This window comes from Dama dama, chromosome 15 (assembly GCF_033118175.1).
Source record: "Dama dama isolate Ldn47 chromosome 15, ASM3311817v1, whole genome shotgun sequence".
Classification (NCBI taxonomy): Eukaryota; Metazoa; Chordata; class Mammalia; order Artiodactyla; family Cervidae; genus Dama; species Dama dama.
In genome coordinates this window covers 72,123,032-72,143,472 of record NC_083695.1, presented here as the reverse complement: position 1 = coordinate 72,143,472, position 20,441 = coordinate 72,123,032, and the positions used below count along the sequence as shown (strand labels likewise).

Here is a 20,441-nt window from a genome sequence, read left to right as displayed (position 1 = left end):
ATATAGTATTACCAATCATAAAACATACACCAATAAAATAAAATAGCATATATATATATATATATATATATATATATATATAATCTTTACATATCAAGGGCAAAAAATACATAAAGACGCATAGAAAGCAAAAATGTGAGACTAGCCACAGACAGTAACATTCAATAAAGTTTCCATGGAAAGTAAATAACACATAAGTTTTATACTTAAAAGATGATATTAAAGCATAAAGGGGATAAACAAACATATTTCCGGCATTCAAGAATTCATTATTCTTGAAGACTTTACTAAAAGACAAATTTCGGACAACCAAGAAATAAATGGGAAACTCTAGTAAAAGGACTGATGGTGAGCACTGAATTCATTTACCTACAAAACTAAAATAAAAATAAATGCAGGAATTCTGGTTTGAGCAGAATATAAACATTACAAATGATTTAATTAGCGAGCTGAGGTTGTATAGAAGGAAAACAGAAGGCTATCATAAACACACATACTATTTTTTCTACCTGTTTTCAACAGTGCTTAATAAAACATTTCAACTAATAGGAAATTGCATTTCAAGATAGGAAAGCAAACACTAAAAGATAATATAACCAATCAAAACTGGGTGGTAGAGGAATTAAAGAGAAAGCAGAGGAACTAGAAAGGCATGGCAATGCACTAACTTTTAAACTGCTCACAGGAGGAAAACAATAGATTATACAAACTAGAAGATATGCTATACTCTATAACATTATATTCATAAATCTTAGAACAAATATTCAAAATCCTCAAAGAAATACATATGCAGGGAAGCAAAGAAAACAGATCATATAATTTTTAAAAAATAAACAATTATAACTAAAAACTAAGCATACACTGTCAGAACTAAGATATATCTCTCACATTGATCAAAATCAACCCTCAAACCCACCTATGAGGAGCAAAGGACTCGGATTAAGTACCGATGGGCAACCTACTTACATCTGTACCTGCAATGTATATTATTGTTTTCCTGCAACCCACTGACTTTATTTCATTTCATCTTACCCAATTGATAGTTGGAAATAATAGCATTTAATCCGTGTTTACTTCATTATTAATGAAATTCAATGTTTTGCTCAAGAGCATTGGTCTTTTGCATTATTTGGAGCATTGTTATTTTACTGTTTCCCATTTCTTTCTTATTATTTAGTAATAATAATAAATCCTTAAAAAAAACCCTTCAAGACTCTGTGGAATCTACCAGCCTATGCCTTTCTGATGTCATCTCTAAACTTTCCAAGTCTCATTTGCCATTTCCCTCATCTCCCTGAACTCTATATATTGGAGTACCCAGTGGCCCGGTCTTTAGATCTCTTCTCTTCTCTATCAACACTTACTCCTTTGGTGACTTCAATGTTGTGGTTCAGAAGTATCAATACACTGCCACCCTCCGAATTTATATCCCCAGCCCCTACCTTTCCACCATTCCTGCTTCTAAACTCAGCCTCAAATTTCTACCTGCCTACCCCACATCTGCATCAGGAGCTCAAGAAAGCATAGAGCACAAGAGACCTGGCTCCTCGTCCCCCTCTGACTGCAGACTCTGGCCATTCTCTCCCTGATCCCCAACCAAAGAGGTCTTCCCAGGTCATCCTAAATAGAAGTATCTACAGACACCCAAAATTCATGGCCCCTCATTTATTTTGATCCATAGCACTGCCATTATCTGATATATTCTATAACTAAATTAATAGATGATATAGAAGATAGATAAAGAGAAAGCAACATTTATATAACATTGTTTTGGTGCTTTATAGATTTGATTGACAAATGTCATCCTCTTAGCAACCCATGAAGTAGATACTACAATTTTCCTCTTTTTATAGATGAACCTAATGAGGTCAAGATCATTCAGCTATTTGACAAAGGTCAGAATAAATGCTGGCTGTCAGGTTCTAAACTACAGGTCATTAGCCACTACCCGTCATGGCCTTTCATATCAGTGTGTGTGTGTATATATATATATATCAATCAGTGTGTGTGTGTGTGTATGTATATACACACATTATCTACATATTTTTCCTGTCTCCCATTAGCATGTAAAACAGGAACTCTACCCCAGCACCTAAAACAGGGGGTCTACAATGTAGTAGGGAATCGATAAACTTTTTTGAGTACTAGGAACTCATATCTCTTTCAAAAGAAATTTTAATACTGATTAAAGAGAAAAAAACTCTATTGGTTTCCAGAACAATAATATTTTTTAAAAAAAAGACTATTTCAGAACATTTAGAAAACAAATACGGATATCAGCCTGTGCGGGGAGCCGGCCTGACTGCTCAGGCCCCTTCTCGGCCCTGAGAGAGATCAAAAGGTCCCTCTCTGTCCCGCCACCCCTGATTTGTTAAAGTGCAAATTGGCCTTTCTCACCTCCCTCAAGGAAATCGCTGCAGCCACCATTTGCCCATTTTCCTGACTCTGATAAGATTATCGGGCTCCTGTGAATGGCTTATGTCTAGGTAGTCTTTACCTGATTGTAAGACGCTGGTGCCATGCTCTGCTGGAGTTAAGATAAAACTCCTGAGCTAAAACTAGTGTCTGCAGTTCTGCACGTATGCAAGTCTTTGATCTAAAATTTGGTGAATCCTGTTAGTATATATATGTATGTTACCCCTCAATAAAGTCGTCGGAATCAGTCACAAGCTGACTCCGTCCCTCTCAACCCCATCTTTCCTAGTCTTTTATTTCTCAGGTGCTCTGGTGATTGCGTCCTCGACCTGTTCATCTAGCCGGCAGGCCCGGCAAGCCTGCAGTTACAGAAAACTTTATGCAATACAAGGAAATGAAACCAAAAATATCTGAACATTTTAAGTTCTAAGTCATATTTCCCAGAAACAATTCTGCCATGTTCATCATTTTACTCAGTATTAGCATTAAGGAAAGGGCAATCAGACTGGTAAATTCATAAATCATCCCTGTGCTTTTACCTTAAAAAATTAAACACTGAGAAAACAATAATAAAGCCTGAAACTGGGGCCATAACAATGGGAAGAGAATGAAAGGAAACACTTGAGAAATAACTAACAGCGATATTAGCAGAGGCTGTGGGTTCATTTAATTTTAACTGATGACATCCAGGTTTCTACCCTGAATGATCTGGCAGACTAACTCAACTCAACCATCAACTACCCTACCCTGAGGGTAGTTGAAATTCAAAGGGGACATGGCAATTATATTTTACCTATGTAATAGCTACACTGAGACGGCTGTTAGATATGTAGGTCTGCTGTACATGATAGAGGTCATAGCACATTCACTTAAGAGTTATCAGAACATGGAGAAGATGTTCAAAACCATGAGTTCTCCCAGGCAGTGGCAGGTGGGGTGGGAGGGGTGGGTGGTGGTGGAGCTGGTGGTGGTTAAGATGGTCAAAGGCAGAAAGCTCGGGAACACCAACTGTAGTGCCTACTACTGTGTATTGTGCATTGTATGTATTCAATAAATAACTGAATAAGAAAATCGTAGTATCAATGACCTGCCAAAATTTAGAAAAAAACTTCCTAAAATTCTGGCTTTTAATCAAGCTGAGAAACCAGTGATTATGTAAACACAGAAATCTCTCTTTTACTCCTTCTTTCAAGCTGGTTTTTGAATGGCTGGTTACGTTTCCTATACCATGCATGCATGTGTGCTAAGTCACTTCAGGCGTGCCTGACTCTTTGCGACACTATGAACCATAGCCCACCAGGCTTCTCTGTCCATGGAATTCTTCAGGCAAGAATACTGGAGTGGGTTGCCATGCCCTCCTCCAGGAGATCTTCCTGACCCAGGGATCAAATTGGTGTCTCTTTTGTCTCCTGCATTGCCAGGAGTGTTCTTTAGCATGAGCGCCACCTGTGAAACCTCTCCTGTATCATATTAGACATCAAAAATCTTTGCAGCTAATTTGTAAAAAAGAAAAAAAAAAAGTAACTGCTACATGTAGAGTCAATCAATAAAACAAGTAGTCATTGAGCATCCTTGATTTGCAAAGACATCTTGTTAGGGTGAAGGTTCAGTGTAAAATGTGTGTATAAAACATTGTCCCTATTCTCAGAGAGTGCAAAACACAATTTGGAAATAGACAACTCCACTAAGACTGAAGTAACAATGCCTAATAACCTATGTGCTAGAGGAACAGCAGATGATAAGAGCTTCAAAATTTCAAGGAAGTAGTACCCAGCTTGGAAATACACAGAAGGTCTCACATAGAAGATAGTTCTGCTATGGACAGAGAGGCCAGGAGTGAGGCAGAGAAAACTTAGAACATGGAGAAACTTTAGGAAACTGTTTCCTAGAGGAAGCAGTCTGGAAAACAAGGGACTGGAGAAAGGTGGAAAGGCGGGGTTGGGAGGAATCAAGTGAAGCGAAGTGGCTCAGTCCTGTCCGACTCTTTGCGACCCCTTGGACTATAGCCCACCAGGCTCCTCCGTCCATGAGATTTTCCTGGCAAGAATACTGGAGTGGGTTGCCATTTCCTTCTCCAGGGAGGAATCAAACTTGCCCTCAAATCCAAGTATGATTTATCTCAGTAACACACACACAAACACACACACACACACACACACACACACACACAGTCCATCACTCAGTAGAGCATCTTCTTTTCTTTCCCCTCATTTTTAAATCTATTTTGCATCTCCTTCCAGTGAAACTCAAAATCTAAACCAAGGCTTCCTTTGCCTGCCTAAAAATGTTAGGTACATCCAGTTTTCTCTAAGAGTCATAGAGTTCTTGGAGTCAAGAATTTGGGGCTTCACATTTTAAGGGGTGGTAGGCACTGGAAAGGAAGGGGAAGATTTAGTGAGACCTAGATTTTCACAGAAATAAAATCCTAGAGAGGCTTAACTTCTTGGAGATTCTCATTCCCACATTAGACAAGTCACTTTGGATGGAAATAGAATGTGGCTTTGATAAATTACTTATCTCATCTCTAATTACTCATTTCTAATAAGACTTGATTCCAACTAATCTCAAATCCCAGCCCAAGTCCAGGTCATTTCAACACCCCATTGATAGAATAAAACAGCAATTCCACTAAAGGATTCAGAGGGCCACTAAAGTTCCCTGTAAACAATAATGACCCATAACACCTTCATCTTTCCCCAGAAGTCTGGGGTTTCCCCAGGGGACTGGGTACCCAAAGCAAAGAAGGGACAGCACCCCAGCTCCACATCTTCACAGCCTCTGGGAAGCCATCCTCATAATTCCTAGTGAGCAGTTTGACTTCACCCGTGCATCTTCCCTCTACCAGTGACGGTGCATCTGGACTCACCTGAATGAATATATATTCATCCTGGACCACCAGGGAACTGATGTCAATGGAGCGGGCAAAAGGCCCACTCCGAGTAGTCTCGGCACATTCCTGGATCCTGCAGGTGAGGTAGTGAGCATCTGAAAGGGGAGGGAAGAGCGACACTTAGACACAGGGGAAAATGGTCAGCAAAGCTCTCAGCACACAGAGCTTTACCTCCTGGGAACAGTGATGCAATTTAAAACAACCATGATATTGCATTTTCTTGTCCACAGAACTTGTAATAATATTTTTAAAAAGAATATCTAGTTCAGGCAAGGGAGCAGGAAAGAGTTAATCTTATATCCTACCAGTTAAAGAGAAATTGGTACAGATTTCTGGAGGAACAAATTTGAAATATCTATCAGAATTTTAAATGTACATATCTTGTACCAATAATTCTAACTCAAGTGATGTTTTCTAGAGAAATGCTCATATATATATCTTCACAGAGGCAATGGCAAAAATGTTCGTTGTGGCATTATTCACAGCAATGAAAAACCAGAAACTGGCTAAATGTCCATGAACTAAGAAACATTTAAATAATCAAAGGTACTGATGTAACAAAGCACCATACTGTGAATAAAAGAGACTTCCTAGACGGTGCCATGGTAAAGAATCCACCTGCAATGTAGGAGACACAGGTTCGATCCCTTGGTCAGGAAGATCCCCTGGAGGAAGGTATGGCAACCCACTCCAGTATTCTTGCCTGGAGAAACCCATGGATAGAGGAGCCTGGCGGGCTACAGTCCATGGAGTTGCAAAGAGTCAGACACAACTGAAGCGACTGAGCACGCATGAGCACCCACAGCATGATCCAATTGATGAAAAAAAAATCAAATAAAGATGTCTTTATAAATATAGGTTTGTGCCATAACTGCACAGAAAGAAAATGTTTTTAAAGAATACCTACACAAATGGGCTATGATTAATTCTGGGGAAAGGAATCAGCTTAGGGAGACAGAGTTGAAGTGGGGCCTTTCCTTTTTATTTTATACACATCTTTATTTTGTCTACAATAAAAATATATTTACTTATTATATAATTACTTGTAAAATCTTCTAAAGACCTAGCAGCTGAACCTTCCTCAATCAAGCCCTGAAATCTATGCACTAAATGAGGAATCCAGGAGTCTACAGGTGTGTTTCTATAAAGAAACCTCTGCATGCCCTTGCTTTAAAAATAAATGGGTCAAAGTGAAAAGTAAAGGTCACTTTAGGATTAAAAGCAGAGAACTCTTTATTATTGCCTAAAATGACATGCATTACTACATACATCTAATGCACTTGCCCACTTAAATATGTGCACAGGTGTGTGTGAGTACTGGAGGCGACATTGGAAGGAGTGGAAAGCAGCAGAGACAAATGAAGGCAAAACTTTAAATGAGCAAAATGAGTTTATAACAAGGGTACTTTAAACTATCCCTAATTCTTGTTCTTTAATTAAGTGATTGATGGAATGATCCAGCAAGTACTTCTTGTGTGTACATAACGTAGTGGATATTATTTTTAAAGCACCAGGAATATGGCAGTGAATGAGGCAGAGATTTTCTATTCTGAAAGGCCCTGCTGTCTAAGAAGGGGTTCACACATATCTGTAGCTAGCTATTACACACATTTATTAATGAACACAATGCTAATTTAACAAAGAAACGTGTTTTGGTAGGAAATGAATTCATTACGTGTGACAGCCCTACTTTTCAAATGTCTATATCTGGGCAAAGTCAATTTGCTTTGGTATCCTACACCCAGACACATCAAACACTGAGTTTATTCTCTCCATCAGCAGTCTCATCATCTGCCCAGCAGCTCAAGCCTCTTCACTTTTCTTTCTTCCACATGACATGCAACCCAGCTGGTCCAAACCTTGAATTCTGTCCCTAAAGTGCTTCCAGAATCTCTCTTCTTCTATCCATGACCCTTACCACTTGCCTCAACAAGGCCTTCCCATCTGGGTTGCTTGCTGTATCCATTTCACAACTGCTACTCAGGTGCAGGATGGATTGGAAACTGGGTGAACCTGAGGAAAGGAGCCAGCATCGTTTCTTAACCCTAACCTCAACTAATCCCTCCTGGGTCAAAAACCAGCAACAGTTCTGACTGACAGGGGACAAGGCCCAGATATTTTTCTGTGAAACAAAAGGTCTTTTACAACTAGCCTATCGAAATCAAATGTCTAAGGGGCCAGGCGAATAACATAAGAGGAAACTGAGTTGGGGAAAGATGATGAATGACACCCGGCACCTGGCCTCAGTGTCTGGGATCACTGCGGAACAGCTGGGACTATAGTAACATGACCAACACTTGCCTGTTTATGGGAGAGCTGCTTCTCTGCATCAGTCATCACTGAGATGCAGGAATAAGATGTTCTGAGTTTCTACATAAAGGTAAAGGTCCCAACTTTTTAAGTGTGAAATTTCCTAATGTTTAAAAAATTGACAGCTAATTTAAATTTAAAATATGATACAGGCCAAACAGTACAAGGCCAAACAAAGCAAACCTACAGCCCAAACAAGCCCAGGAGACATTCATTGTGCATCTTGATTCTGTGATTTGGTCCCTCCCTACCCTCTAGAGAAAAGACAGCGCCCCATCCCCCTACGCCTGAATCATTAGTAAGACCAGCTTGCTTCCTGTTCCCTGAGTGCAGCCTGCAGCCCTCTTCCTCTTTGTCTCTGTCCGCACAGAAAGCCAAGAGTGGCCTGGCTTTGCACGTCTGGCTGGGAGGACAGGGAAGGCAAGAAGCCCAGGTTACCGTTTGGAGCACATGGCCTGTCCATCAGGAATATTCTTGGCCCCACACTGCCTGAGTAATTTGTTCCTAAAGCACTAAAACCCAGCGAAACGCTGTAAATACATGTAAAGAAACCACAAGTGTTGACATGACAACCCGCTTCTTTCTTGCCAGCAAGCAACCTGGAAAGCTCCTTATACCAGTAATCAAAGGTGTGCACAGGAGGACATCTGTTTATCCCTCCCACGGGCTCATTTCCTCCCTGTCTATTTATTATTTACTCCCACACTTGGACACTTTGAAAAAAGATTCAGGTGTTTTCGAGGCCACCCTGAACAAAACCAAAACCTACCTAAACCTTGGCCCCTGGTAGGTGAGCTATTCTGCCAAACTTGTCCTATTTGCTAGCACCCACCCTGCTCGCCACTGCCCAGCATGGAACCAAAGGTCCAATTCAACAGGAAAGCGGCACTACAATGAGTTTTAAAAGTCAGGGCCCTTGTAGTCTTTGGTCAGACTCAATACTTTTATTTTCCAAAACAAAGAGACACAATAATAAGTGCAATTGCACCCGCTGCCTGGGGAGAACCAAAGTGGGGGGCTTGGGGAGAGGAATGAGTCAGGCAGGCCAGGCTACCCGGTGGAAATGACTGAAGGCCACAGCAGATTATGGGTGTCGTATGGTGAGCAGGAGTCACCACTTGGCTCAAGCCTCCAATTTGCCAAAGGTCTTAAATTTGGACTTGGGACATTATCTCCAAATGAGGCTGAATAAAGATTCTATGATGAAACCGAAAGCAGATATTTATCATATAACTTAAGATCCCCAAATAGGCTTCTAATGACTATGACACCTTTTTAAAAAAATTTATTCATTTATTTTATTTTTGGCTGGACTGGTCTTCGTTTCGACATGCAGGCTTTCTCTAGTTGTGGTGTGAGGGCTTCTTATTGCAGTGGCTTCTCTATTGTAGAGCACAGGCTCTAGGGAGTGCAGCTTCAACAGTTGTGGCTCTCCAGCTCGCGAGCACAGGCTCAGTAGAAGGGCTTAGTTGCCCATTGGCATGTGGAATCTTCCTGGACCACCCCTGCATTGGCAGGAAGATTCTTTACCACTGGAACACCAGGGAAGTCCCATGCCTGTGGCACTTTTGTATGTTTTAATAATACAAGATGCCCAATAAAAAGGAAGTCCAGATCTCTCAAGGATATTGTGGTGTGAGAGAAAGGCCTCTGAAGGTAGAAAGTTGTTGTTAAGTTGCTCAGTCATGTCTGACACTTTGCAACCACATGGACTGCAACACGCTAGGCTTCCCTGTCCTTCACCAACTACAGGAGCTTGGTCAAACTCATGTCCACTGAGTCAGTGATACCATCCAACCATTTAACTGTCCGCTTCTTCTCCTGCCTTCAGTCTTTCCCAGCATCAGGGTCTTTTCTAATGAGTTGGCTCTTTGAGTTAGGTGGCCAAAGTATTGGAGTTTCAGCTTCAGCATCAGTCCTCTCAACGAATATTCAGGACCGATTTCCTGTAGTATTGATGGGTTTGATCTCCTTGCAGGGCAAGGGACTCTCAAGAGTCTTCTCTAACACCACAGTTCAAAAGCATCAATTATTCAGCGTTCAGCCTTCTTTATGGTCCAACTCTCACAACCAAACATGACTACTGGGAAAACCATAGCTTTGACTAGACGGACCTTTGTTGGCAAAGTAATGTCTCTGCTTTTTAACATGCTATAAGGAAAAGTGTGAAATTCAAATCCTGAACTTGCTACTTGCTGATTATCCTTGGTTAAGCAGTAGTACCACTTTTCAGCTGTGAAGTGCAAACAAGCTAGTATTTGTCTCTCAGGACTGTCATCAGGATTAAATAAGATTAGGCATGAAATATGCTTGGTACATAGCATATTAAAAGCATACATTTTAAAAGATCAAAAAAATTTAGTTCTTTTTTTATTATGAAGAGAGAAAGAAGGGGATTTAACACTCAGTATCCTTCATACATTCAGTTAATAGCAAGCAATGTTCTGCTTTATTGTGGAGAATCAAAAGACCATGATAGCACAAGTCCTACTAGTAAAGTCATACTCTGGATTGACATTACTGTTGATTTTCTCTAAATGCTATAGGTGTTCAGACAAGAAAAAGCATGCCTGAGCTGGAATAATCAAGGAGGACTTGAAAAAGGAGAGAGTGCTTGTGTTTACCCTGGATGGAGAAGTGTTCTATGAGAGAAGGGAATTTTTAAGAAAGAGAGTAAAAACTGTATGTGGATGTTGAGGTAGGGAAAGCTCTTGGAAGGTATTATATAATTACATTATAATTGGTGGACATTGATAAATCCTGCATATTGTCACCATACTTATTTAACTTATTCGCAGAGTACATCATGAGAAACACTGGGCTGAAGGAAGCACAAGCTGGAATCAAGATTGCTGGGAGAAATATCAATAACCTAAGATATGCAGATGATACCACCCTTATAGCAGAAAGTGAAAAAGCTCTAAGGAGTCTCTTGATGAATGTGAAAGAGGAGAGTGAAAAAGTTGGCTTAAAGCTCAACATTCAGAAAACTAAGATCATGGCATCTGGTCCCATCACTTCATGGCAAATAGATGGGGAAACAGTGGCTGGCTTTATTTTTCTGAGCTCCAAAATCATTGCAGATGGTGACTGCAGCCATGAAATGAAAAGATGCTTACTCCTTGGAAGGAAAGTTATGACCAACCTAGACAGCATATTAAAAAGCAGAGACATGACTTTGCCAACAAAGATCCATCTAGTCAAGGCGATGGTTTTTCCAGTGGTCATGTATGGATGTGAGAGTTGGACTATAAAGAAAGTTGAGCACAGAAGAATTGATGCTTTTGAACTGTGGTGTTGGAGAAGACTCTTGAGAGTCCCTTGGACTGCAAGGAGATCCAACCAGTCCATCCTAAAGGAGATCAGTCCTGGGCGTTCATTGGAAGGACTGATGTTGAAGCTGAAACTCCAATACTTTGGCCACCTGATGCAAAGTGCTGACTCATTGGAAAAGACCTTGATGCTGGGAAAGACTGAGGGCAGGAGGAGAAGGGGATGACAGGATGAGATGGTTGGATGGCATCACCGACTGAATGGACATGGGCTTGGGTGGACTCCAGGAGTTGGTGATGGACAGGGAGGCCTGGCGTGCTGTGGTTTATGAGGTCACAAAGAGTCAGACACAACTGTTCGACTGAACTGAACTGAACTGAACTGATAAATCCTTACTTTTGAACTTAAAACCAGAAAGACTAGACTAAATGAAATTCTCATTTGGTTACTTACTCTTGTGGTAAAACCTGAGAGGGATTTACCAAATGGTTGAGAGTCACATAATCTTCATGATTGGTTTATTTCTAAATATCAAATGCCCTTCTAAAATATTTCTAAGATTTGGTACAGTCACTCCTCTACTTACAAAAACTAAAAGTCAAAGGCTTTGTTCCTTGCACTGTGAATAGAGATCTGCTTCATAACTTTATTGACTAGCTGTAAGGTGGTACCATCACACCACTGTGCCAGCCTCATGCCTCCCCATCTTGCAGATGGTGGACCAAGGGTCTCATTTGGTGAGAAGGGGTGACTTTAGACTCACTGATTCATTTCTTTTGTATTTGGTCACAGTGTATAGAGAAGGTGTGCATCAGACACTCCCCTGAGTTTCCAGAAACCTGAGAATATAAGTCTGATTCTTGCCCTCAGAGGAATCCCAGACAAGTGACAGAGATGGAATATTTACACATGTGAACATGCCTTGGGATCTGTGCTGCATAGAGGTTAATCAGAGAACTCAGGAATTCTGAAAGAGTATGAAGAAGATACCCCAGCATCCTTAGTCTTCCCAATATGCTGCATCTCCACCAGGAGTTTTGTAAGGCAAGTTTCTCATCCATCTACATCAATGAGTTTCATGGTGAAGTCCAGCATTTCTCACTGTGTCAAACCTTTCCAAAAGAATCACCTCCTTAGAAGCCTGGATTAAAGTCTTGCCATCTTTGCTTCTCTCCTAGCACTGACTTTATAAAGCTTCAGTAAGTGCAAAATGCCAAAAAATGCTCAAACTACCGCACAATTGTACTCATCTCACATGCTAGTAAAATAATGCTCAAAATTCTCCAAGCCAGGCTTCAACAGTTCGTGAACCATGAACTTCCAGATGTTCAAGCTGGATTTAGAAAAGGCAGAGGAGCCAGAGGTCAAATTGCCAACATCCATTGGATAACTGAGAAAGCAAGAGAATTCCAGAAAAAACATCTACTTCTGCTTTATTTACTATGCCAAAGCCTTTGACTGTGTGGACCACAACAAACTCTGGAAAATTTTAAAACAGATGGGAATACCAGACAACCTGACCTGCTTCTTGAGAAAACTGTATGCAGATCAGGAAGCAACAGTTAGAACTGGACATGGAACAACAGACTGGTTCTAAATAGGGAAAGGAGTACATCAAGGCTGTATATATATTGTCACCCTGCTTATTTAACTTATATGCAGAGTACATCATGAGAAACACTGGGCTGGATGAAGCACAAGCTAGAATCAAGATTGCCGGGAGAAATATCAATAACCTCAGATATGCAGATGACACCACACTTGTGGCAGAATGTGAAGAAGAACTAAAGAGCCTCTTGATGAAAGTTAAAGAGGAGAGTGAAAAAGTTGGCTTAAAACTCAACATTCTGAAAACTAAGATCATGGCATCTGGTCCCATCACTTCATAGCTAATAGATGGGGAAACAGTGGAAACAGTGACAGACTTTGTTTTGGGGGGCTTCAAAATCACTGCAGATGGTGACTGCAGCCATGAAATTAAAAGATGCTTGCTCCTTGGAAGGAAAGTTATGACCAACTTAGACAGCATATTAAGAAACAGAGACATGACTTTGCCAACAAAGGTCTGTCTAGTCAAAGCTATGGTTTTTCCACTGATCATGTATGGATGTGAGAGTTGGACCGTAAAGAAAGCTGAGCACCAAAGAATTGATGCTTTTGAACTGTGGTGTTGGAGAAGACTCTTGAGAGTCCCTTGGACGAGAAGGCGATCCAACCATTCCATCCTAAAGGAGATCAGTCCTAAGTGTTCATTGGAAGGACTGATGCTAAAGCTGAAACTCCAATACTCTGGCCACCTGATGCGAAAAACTAACTCATTAGAAAAGACCCTGATGCTGGGAAAGATTGAAGGCAGGAGGAGAAGGGGAAGACAGAGAATGAGATAGTTGGATGGCATCACTGACTCAATGGACATGAGTTTGAGTAAACTCCGGGAGTTGGAGATGGACAGGGAGGCCTGGTGCGCTGCAGTCCATGAGGTCTCAAAGAGTTGGACACGACTGAGTGACTGAACTGAACTGAACTGCAATGCAAGTTAAGCTGAACTGAATTACATTACATTTTTGTTACATTCAGATTTACGAGTATATTTTACTTTTAAGAGTATTAAATATTCAAACAATCCTAAATGTCATGCCTCCTGCCATCTCAGAGAGAAAAACAAAAACCAAAATACTTTCCATGATTCTCTCAACTTCCATCCCTTTGGGTATACACGTATTGTTAAAATTTTAAAAAGTGAATTAAAATTGTGAACAAAAAACAAATTCTGCTCTTCAGGTCTTTTCTTAGAGAAATACTCAGGAGCTATTTATTTTAAATAACAGCATTAACTCTCAAATGCCAATATGTGAAATGGAGCAGATTCCAAGAAACTCTGAAAAATTACTTAGCTTCCAAAAGCCTCCCTTTTCTTGCCTGGGGAGTGGGACTAACCTATTTGTAGGCATAGTGCAAAACAACATAGACTGACATTATCGAAAAATGCCCAATACAGCACCCGAGACAAGGTAGGTACTACAAAACAGCAAGAAAAGAAAAGAGAGCTACCATTCCTTCCTATTGTGCTTATGGATTCAGAGTTTTGGTGAAACTTCTTAGTACCCACAGGAAAATTCTAGTGTCTTTTCCTTCCTATGGCATGGGGGTAATCTCACAGAGTTATAGACATTTAGAAATCATAGCAATTTTAAATGCCTTAAGATTCCTAATGCTCTATCCAAGGCTCTTTCTGCTCCACCCACTAAATACACTGGTTGTGAATATGATGACTAGGTGGTAACAATGATGATGACAGTAAGTAACATTTTGAGCCCTCACTCTGTTGTCTGGTTCTATGAAAAAATATATGTGTTAAACTGATTATTATAGGAATGTAAGAGCCATGCAGGAATTATTGCAACCCAGATAAGAAGTTACAATTATCATCATTCCTTTTCATAGATGAGGGATCTTAAGCAATGATTAAGTAAATGTACCTGAATTCCATGGCTCTAGAAGGTGACAGAGCTGGGATTTGCACCCAGGTGATTGGACACCAGAACCAGTAATCCTAACCATTGTGTATTTAAACTGTGAAAAGGAAACCAGGCTGAGAATCAGACCAGAATCCACATTCTGGTTCTTTCCCTGTCACAAACTATCTACGTGTGACCTTGGGCCAATTTTTATATATCTTGGTGCTTTTTGGAAAGTGATACAATTTGAAAACTTCAAATCCAGTCCAACTATTTTTTTTTTTTTTAATTCCGAGATTCTTGATCAAGTGAAAGTGAAAGTCAATTACTCGTGTCTGACTTTTTGTGACCCCATGGACTATACACTCCATGGAATTCTCCAGGCCAGAATACTGGAGTGGGTAGCCTTTCCCTTCTCCAGGGGAATCTTCCCAACCCAGGGATCAAACCCAGTTTCTCCCACATTGCAGGTGGATTCTTTAAGGCAAAATTATTTGCCTTACTAATGACTGCCTGAGTGCTCTGTTAAGATGTAGTGGGTTTAATCTTGGCTTAGTGAGAAGGTACAGTAACTCATGAAGAGTTGATAATGGTTCCAAGACAAGGAATGGTACTACACATGCTATGGGTTTTTATTCTAGAAATGTGAAGTCTAGACATTTAAAATCCCTTAGCTCATGTACAGGTGCACTTATTTCAGAGTCCTACAAGGCACACATATAGCTTATGCTTGAGAATTTCCAATGAAGAGAAACTCACTACTTCACAAAGCAGTCAGCATCATTTTGGGGTTGGCCTAATGGTTAAATATTTGTTCACTGAATTGAAATCTGCTCATTGTAAATTTTACTCCACATAAGAACCTTGTTAGACAATTGATGAAAAAATGATACCAAAAAATATCCCTTACATTTGTGTTTTCAAACATGTGAAATACTGGAAGATCACAAAAAGGTTAGAAAAGCTTGTGCAAGGTCAAACAGACTCTAACTGACAGGGTTAATTCCCCAACTTAACTCTTAGTGAAAGTCACTCAGTCGTGTCTGACTCTTTGCAATCCCATGGATTACACAGTCCATGGAATTCTCTAGGCCAGAATACTGGAGTGGGTAGTTGTTCCCTCCTCCAGGGGATCTTCCCAATCCAGGGATCGAGCCCAGGTTTCTCGCATTGCAGGCAGATTCTTTACCAGCTGAGCCACCAGGGAAGCCCTAACTCTTAGCACACCACATTAACAATCTATTGACACTCAGTTGTCTCTTGGATGGAGAATGTGTATGTGACTGAGTAAGTGAGTGAAGGAGAAAGAAAGAGAAGGAGAACATGAATAGGAGTATTCACAGGGGACATTGATGACATTCAGAGAGAGATGATTTCCAGAAGAGAATGGGAGAAAAAGCCATTTGAATCTTTAATCTCACAGCAGAAAAAGGTTTCACACTGTTATTAACCAAATTGATTGGCTTTGCCCTATTTAAACTGTGCCAAGCCAAGAGAGAATTCATCGGTTTTAGTTTAATCTGGAAATCTGACTGCCAAAGAGGAGGACCAGGACTGGGGAAGGAAGAGCGGAGATTCTTACAGCAAAAAAAGAAAAGGGGCCTATTCACCTTGGATTTGTTCCAGAGTGCGGGGGCCAAGTTTAGAAACAGGATTGTCAGTGCCACACCACGGCACTGAAGAGCCACACTCCCTGAGGCCACACCTGCAGTCCCTTCATTCCAGGGCAGTGCTGTCCAATGGACACACGCGGAGACGCTGTGGTGTGCTCGGTCACTTCTGCCGTGCTGTTCTGCAGGTGCTACAGAGCAGAGTACTTCCCGACCCCAGTACCAAGGCTCCTTCTCCAGGCTTCTTGAGAACAACTGTCCCTGGGCTGTGACTTCAGTACCGTGCAAGGTACAGGAGCCACACAGCAGTGTTCCTGAATCACGTTGGGAGTGTGCGCTTCATAATATGGAGACTCCCAGGTCCTGTATCAAACCCTCTAAACCAAAACCTCTGGGGGGACCCCAGGAATCTGCAATGAAAACTGCTCACCAGAGGATGGTCATGAATGCTACCTGTTGAGCAAAATGGCCATGTGAACGGAGATGCAGGAAGATGAAGAGAAATAGAATTCACTGCTTGAGATCCCTTTGACTATAATTTTCAAAATAGCAATTGGCAAATGTATAACATAGGGTTAAGGGTCTGAAACAGGCTGATTAATGAACAGACTTTACAATATGCCAAAAGAAGTGAAATAATGAAGAAAAGTCTGAGGAATAAAAAAAAAAAAATTATCTAAGATCCACTATTTTGCCTGATTTAAGATTCTTAGAGAAATTATTATTCTTTTAAATACATGAATTACAAAAGGACTCAAGGGATCTAGGTATTATTTAATATACAAACACAAATAGTTGTGTTTATTTGTCACCTTTATGTTTTCCTTGGTAAATGTTCTGTTCAACCTTTTTCCTATTTTTTAATGGGTTGTTTCTTACTCCTATATTTTAGAAGTTCTCTATGTGCTCTGGGTAGAAGCCCTCTGTTAGTTATACAACCTACAGATAATTTCTCCCACCATCTTCACTGTGTCTTCTGAAGAACAATTTTTTAAAAATTTTGATGAAGTCTAATTTATCAATCTTTTATCAATTTTGCTCTTGGTGTCAATCTAAGGTCAAAAAGATTTTCTCCTCTATTTTCTTCCAAAAGCTTTATAATTTTATATTCTACATTTAGAAATATGATCCATTTTGAGTTAGATTTTGTGTAAGTTGTAAATCACAGGTAAATGTTTGTTTTTCCCATATGGTTGCCCAAACTTTTCCAAAGCCATTCATTAAAAATTATCATCCTCTCTCCACTGAATGTTTTGTATCCTATAACCCTGCTTTCCATATTTGTTCTAGAAGCTTTTCCCCCCCAGATTCCTTGTGATATTCTACAAAGAGAATCATGTCAATGAGAATAATAACAGTTCAGTTTTTTCCTTTGTAATCTATATGAATTACATTTCATTTTCCTACTTTTCATGCACTGACTGGACTTTCAGCATAATATTGAAAAGAGGAGTTAACAGTAAACATCCCTGACTTTTTCCTACACTTATGAGGGGAAGCATTCAACATCTCATTATTAAATATGATGTTAGCATTGGATATTTCATAGTTGATCTTTATTAGAAGTTCTCTTTCATTTGTAGTGTGTTGAGAGTTTTGTGTTCATGTTTTTATTCTCTCACTAGGCTACCCATGTGAATTTGGTGAAATTCAAGTCTAAGGCAAATTCAAGTTTAAATTACCACATCGGGGTGAGGGGGAAGGAAATAAAATATATTTTGTGCCATGTTGCAGTGATCAAAAAGATAGAGATATCTGTATGTGTATGCATGAGTGTGTAAGAAAGCATTCACCACACATCAAAGAAGAAAGAAATCATGCATTTCATTAGTGTATGCAAAATAAAATATCCCCAGTTCAGCTCAGTCTTATGTGCACTTTCTAAATAAAGGGGTGGTTAGAGTCAATTCACTGGGTTGAAATAAAGATTCTTGGAACTGTTGAAAAATTGATTTTATAAAACCTAAAAAATCACACAGAATTAATATATACTATATATACTTTAACATAAGTGTGGCACATGACATTTATCCCTGTTTATATTTCTGTCTGCTGAGAAATGGAATGTTTCCTGCCATATCAATACACAATGATTTCACATTATCAGCAATTCCAACCCTCCGAATGTGAATTCCTGAGCCCTAAAAGTACTTAGGATGGAGGAGAATACCTGTGATCTGGCAGGCACCAGGCTGCAGCCACTCCCTATGGTGAGCACTGAGGAACTCAGGATGTGAAAAACACAGGATACTGGCCCCAGATATGAAAGGAATGATTTCAGTGAGCCCAGACTCTTGCATCTTCCCATATGAAGAAAAGTGCTATATTCTTTAATTTGGGATGTCTGGCTTTTCTTTAATTCACAAAATACTTCTGATGTTCAGACTACCTGCCCTCTGCTGCAAAATTCTATATAACCTGACTACTCCACCCACCTCCTCAGATCAGCTCTCTCAGGGTTATTTGAGATGCTGTCTCCCAGGCTTGAAGTCCCAAAAATTTCCACTGAATAAAACATAACTCTCAACTTTAGGTTGTGACTATTTTTTAAGTCGACTCTGCTTTTTTCAATTTTTGACAATAGGCCAGGAACTTTTCTATGTTTTGCATTTTTAATCTTACAAAATTTCACTGCAATCCTGCACTATAGGCCTTATTCTAATAAGTTCAGAATTCTTGAACTTTCAGAAAATAAGTTTAAGCTTAATGTAAGAAATTACTTTTTTAAAAAAGGGAGTTGCCCATCAACAGAAAAGGATATGTGTTAGGCCTGAGCTCATGGAAACTGAGGACACACTAGAAGAGGTTGTTGGAGAAGGGATTCCTGTATCAGGTAGAAGGTCACTCAGGCAGATACCACAGATCACATATACGGCTTAAAAAGGCTGAAATGCAATCAAGGCCAGGGCTGGGTTTGTCCTGAAAACTGGGCTGTGGTTCATCTTCTGAGAGCTGCTGTCTTCTTCCCTCTGGCTCCTCTACTACACCCCTTCAAATCCCTCCATCTCATCCTTCCTCCAGTGTTTCCATTTTGTTTTGTTTTTTTGTTATTGTTTTTTTCTCCTCAGCCATAAGAGTAATTTAGAATTCAGGTTTCACCACACTTATGATCACTGAATTTGAATATGTGGCATTATCTCCCTAAATCTTAAATAGTTCTTCTGTTTAAAAAAAAAAATGTACAAAGAGTGTGGGTCATCCCTCACTCTTGGATGCTTCAGAGACTTACATTTATTCAAGAATCAAAAAAGAAAAAGGAAGAAAGGAAGGCAGGAAGGAAGGAATTCAGTAGACTGACAGGCATAGAGTAACATGTCAATTGCCTTCTAACTCTTTTAAAAATAAAAATAAAGCAAATAAAACATATTCCCCAAAGTACATGTTTCTATCATACATCTGTGTTTGGCCTCAAAAGCAGTAGATTTCCCAAGGACACAGCTCATGCGCCTTCTTTACTTAACATATCCTGAATGATACCCTAATGTCAGCATACAGGCCAAACACAATCTCATTATGTTTGTACATTCAACCCATAACCCTGAGGTGAGCAGGGCAAGGATAAGTGCCCCCGGATAATAGGGAGCCGGAGAACAGAGAAGTTAGGGGGTTTTGGTCTTATAGTTAATGGGTGGCAGAATCCAGAGCCTCAACTCACAGTATGGTACTTTGATCTGCTACACTGGTAGGTCACTGTTATTTTCATGGATTATTTGGGTCTATTTATGACCTAGAATATGCTAATTAGTTTTCATGTATTTTACATATTTCATGTATATCATATATATTCACATATTTAATACATTTTAAGTTGATCTTTTTTTTATTGGACAGGAAAGGGCCCTATGGATACTTTCAGTTTCAGCTTCAGTTTACTCTTAAGTTGGTGCAAAATGATACTTTATCAGTTAAATTCTGTTTAAGATACATATAGGTGCATGATGTACAAAGGGGTCATAGGTGTGAAATCCTGGATTCAATTGTTAATTTTCAGGGACAATAGAGGTCTTGCTCAGCATGGTATTTTCCAGGGCTGAGAAACTTGCTTGGCACACAGTAGGCCATCCCTAAATATTTGATGAACGGATGAACAAATAGTTTGGCAAATAATTTTTCCAGTTACGATTTTTGGAATCTTGACTATGTAAAGGTTTAGTTTTCTTAAAGCTTGCAGTCCCTGTAATTCACCACATGAATGCAAAATACCACGATGAGCTATGGACATTCCTATTTGAATTACACTGAAGATGCCGGGAAATTACTAACAGGAGCCTCAAAATTCATCACATTAACTCCCATCCCCAGAAAATTCATTCCTGAGAGTTTATTTCAATGAAACGTCTCCCCTGGGACTGAAGGCCTCTCCCCCACTCTAGGAAATAAAGATGGATATGGCGGCAAGGGAGCTCAGGGCTTTTCATCTTCCCAAGTCATTAAAATGCAAATTGGCGGGGGCGGGGCGGAGGAGAGAGGCCTGCAGGCAGAGGC

General features: G+C 40.0%; 1 protein-coding gene across 1 annotated transcript in view; it reads right to left on the bottom strand.

Moving 5' to 3' along the window:
• The window catches only part of SORCS3 (sortilin related VPS10 domain containing receptor 3), a 545,070-nt gene that overhangs the window by 150,622 nt on the left and 374,007 nt on the right, over positions 1 to 20,441 (bottom strand). The window contains exon 7 of the mRNA XM_061163158.1: positions 5,282 to 5,400. Within this exon, the coding sequence (XP_061019141.1) occupies positions 5,282 to 5,400 (119 nt within the window). The remainder of the gene's footprint in view (positions 1 to 5,281; positions 5,401 to 20,441) is intronic.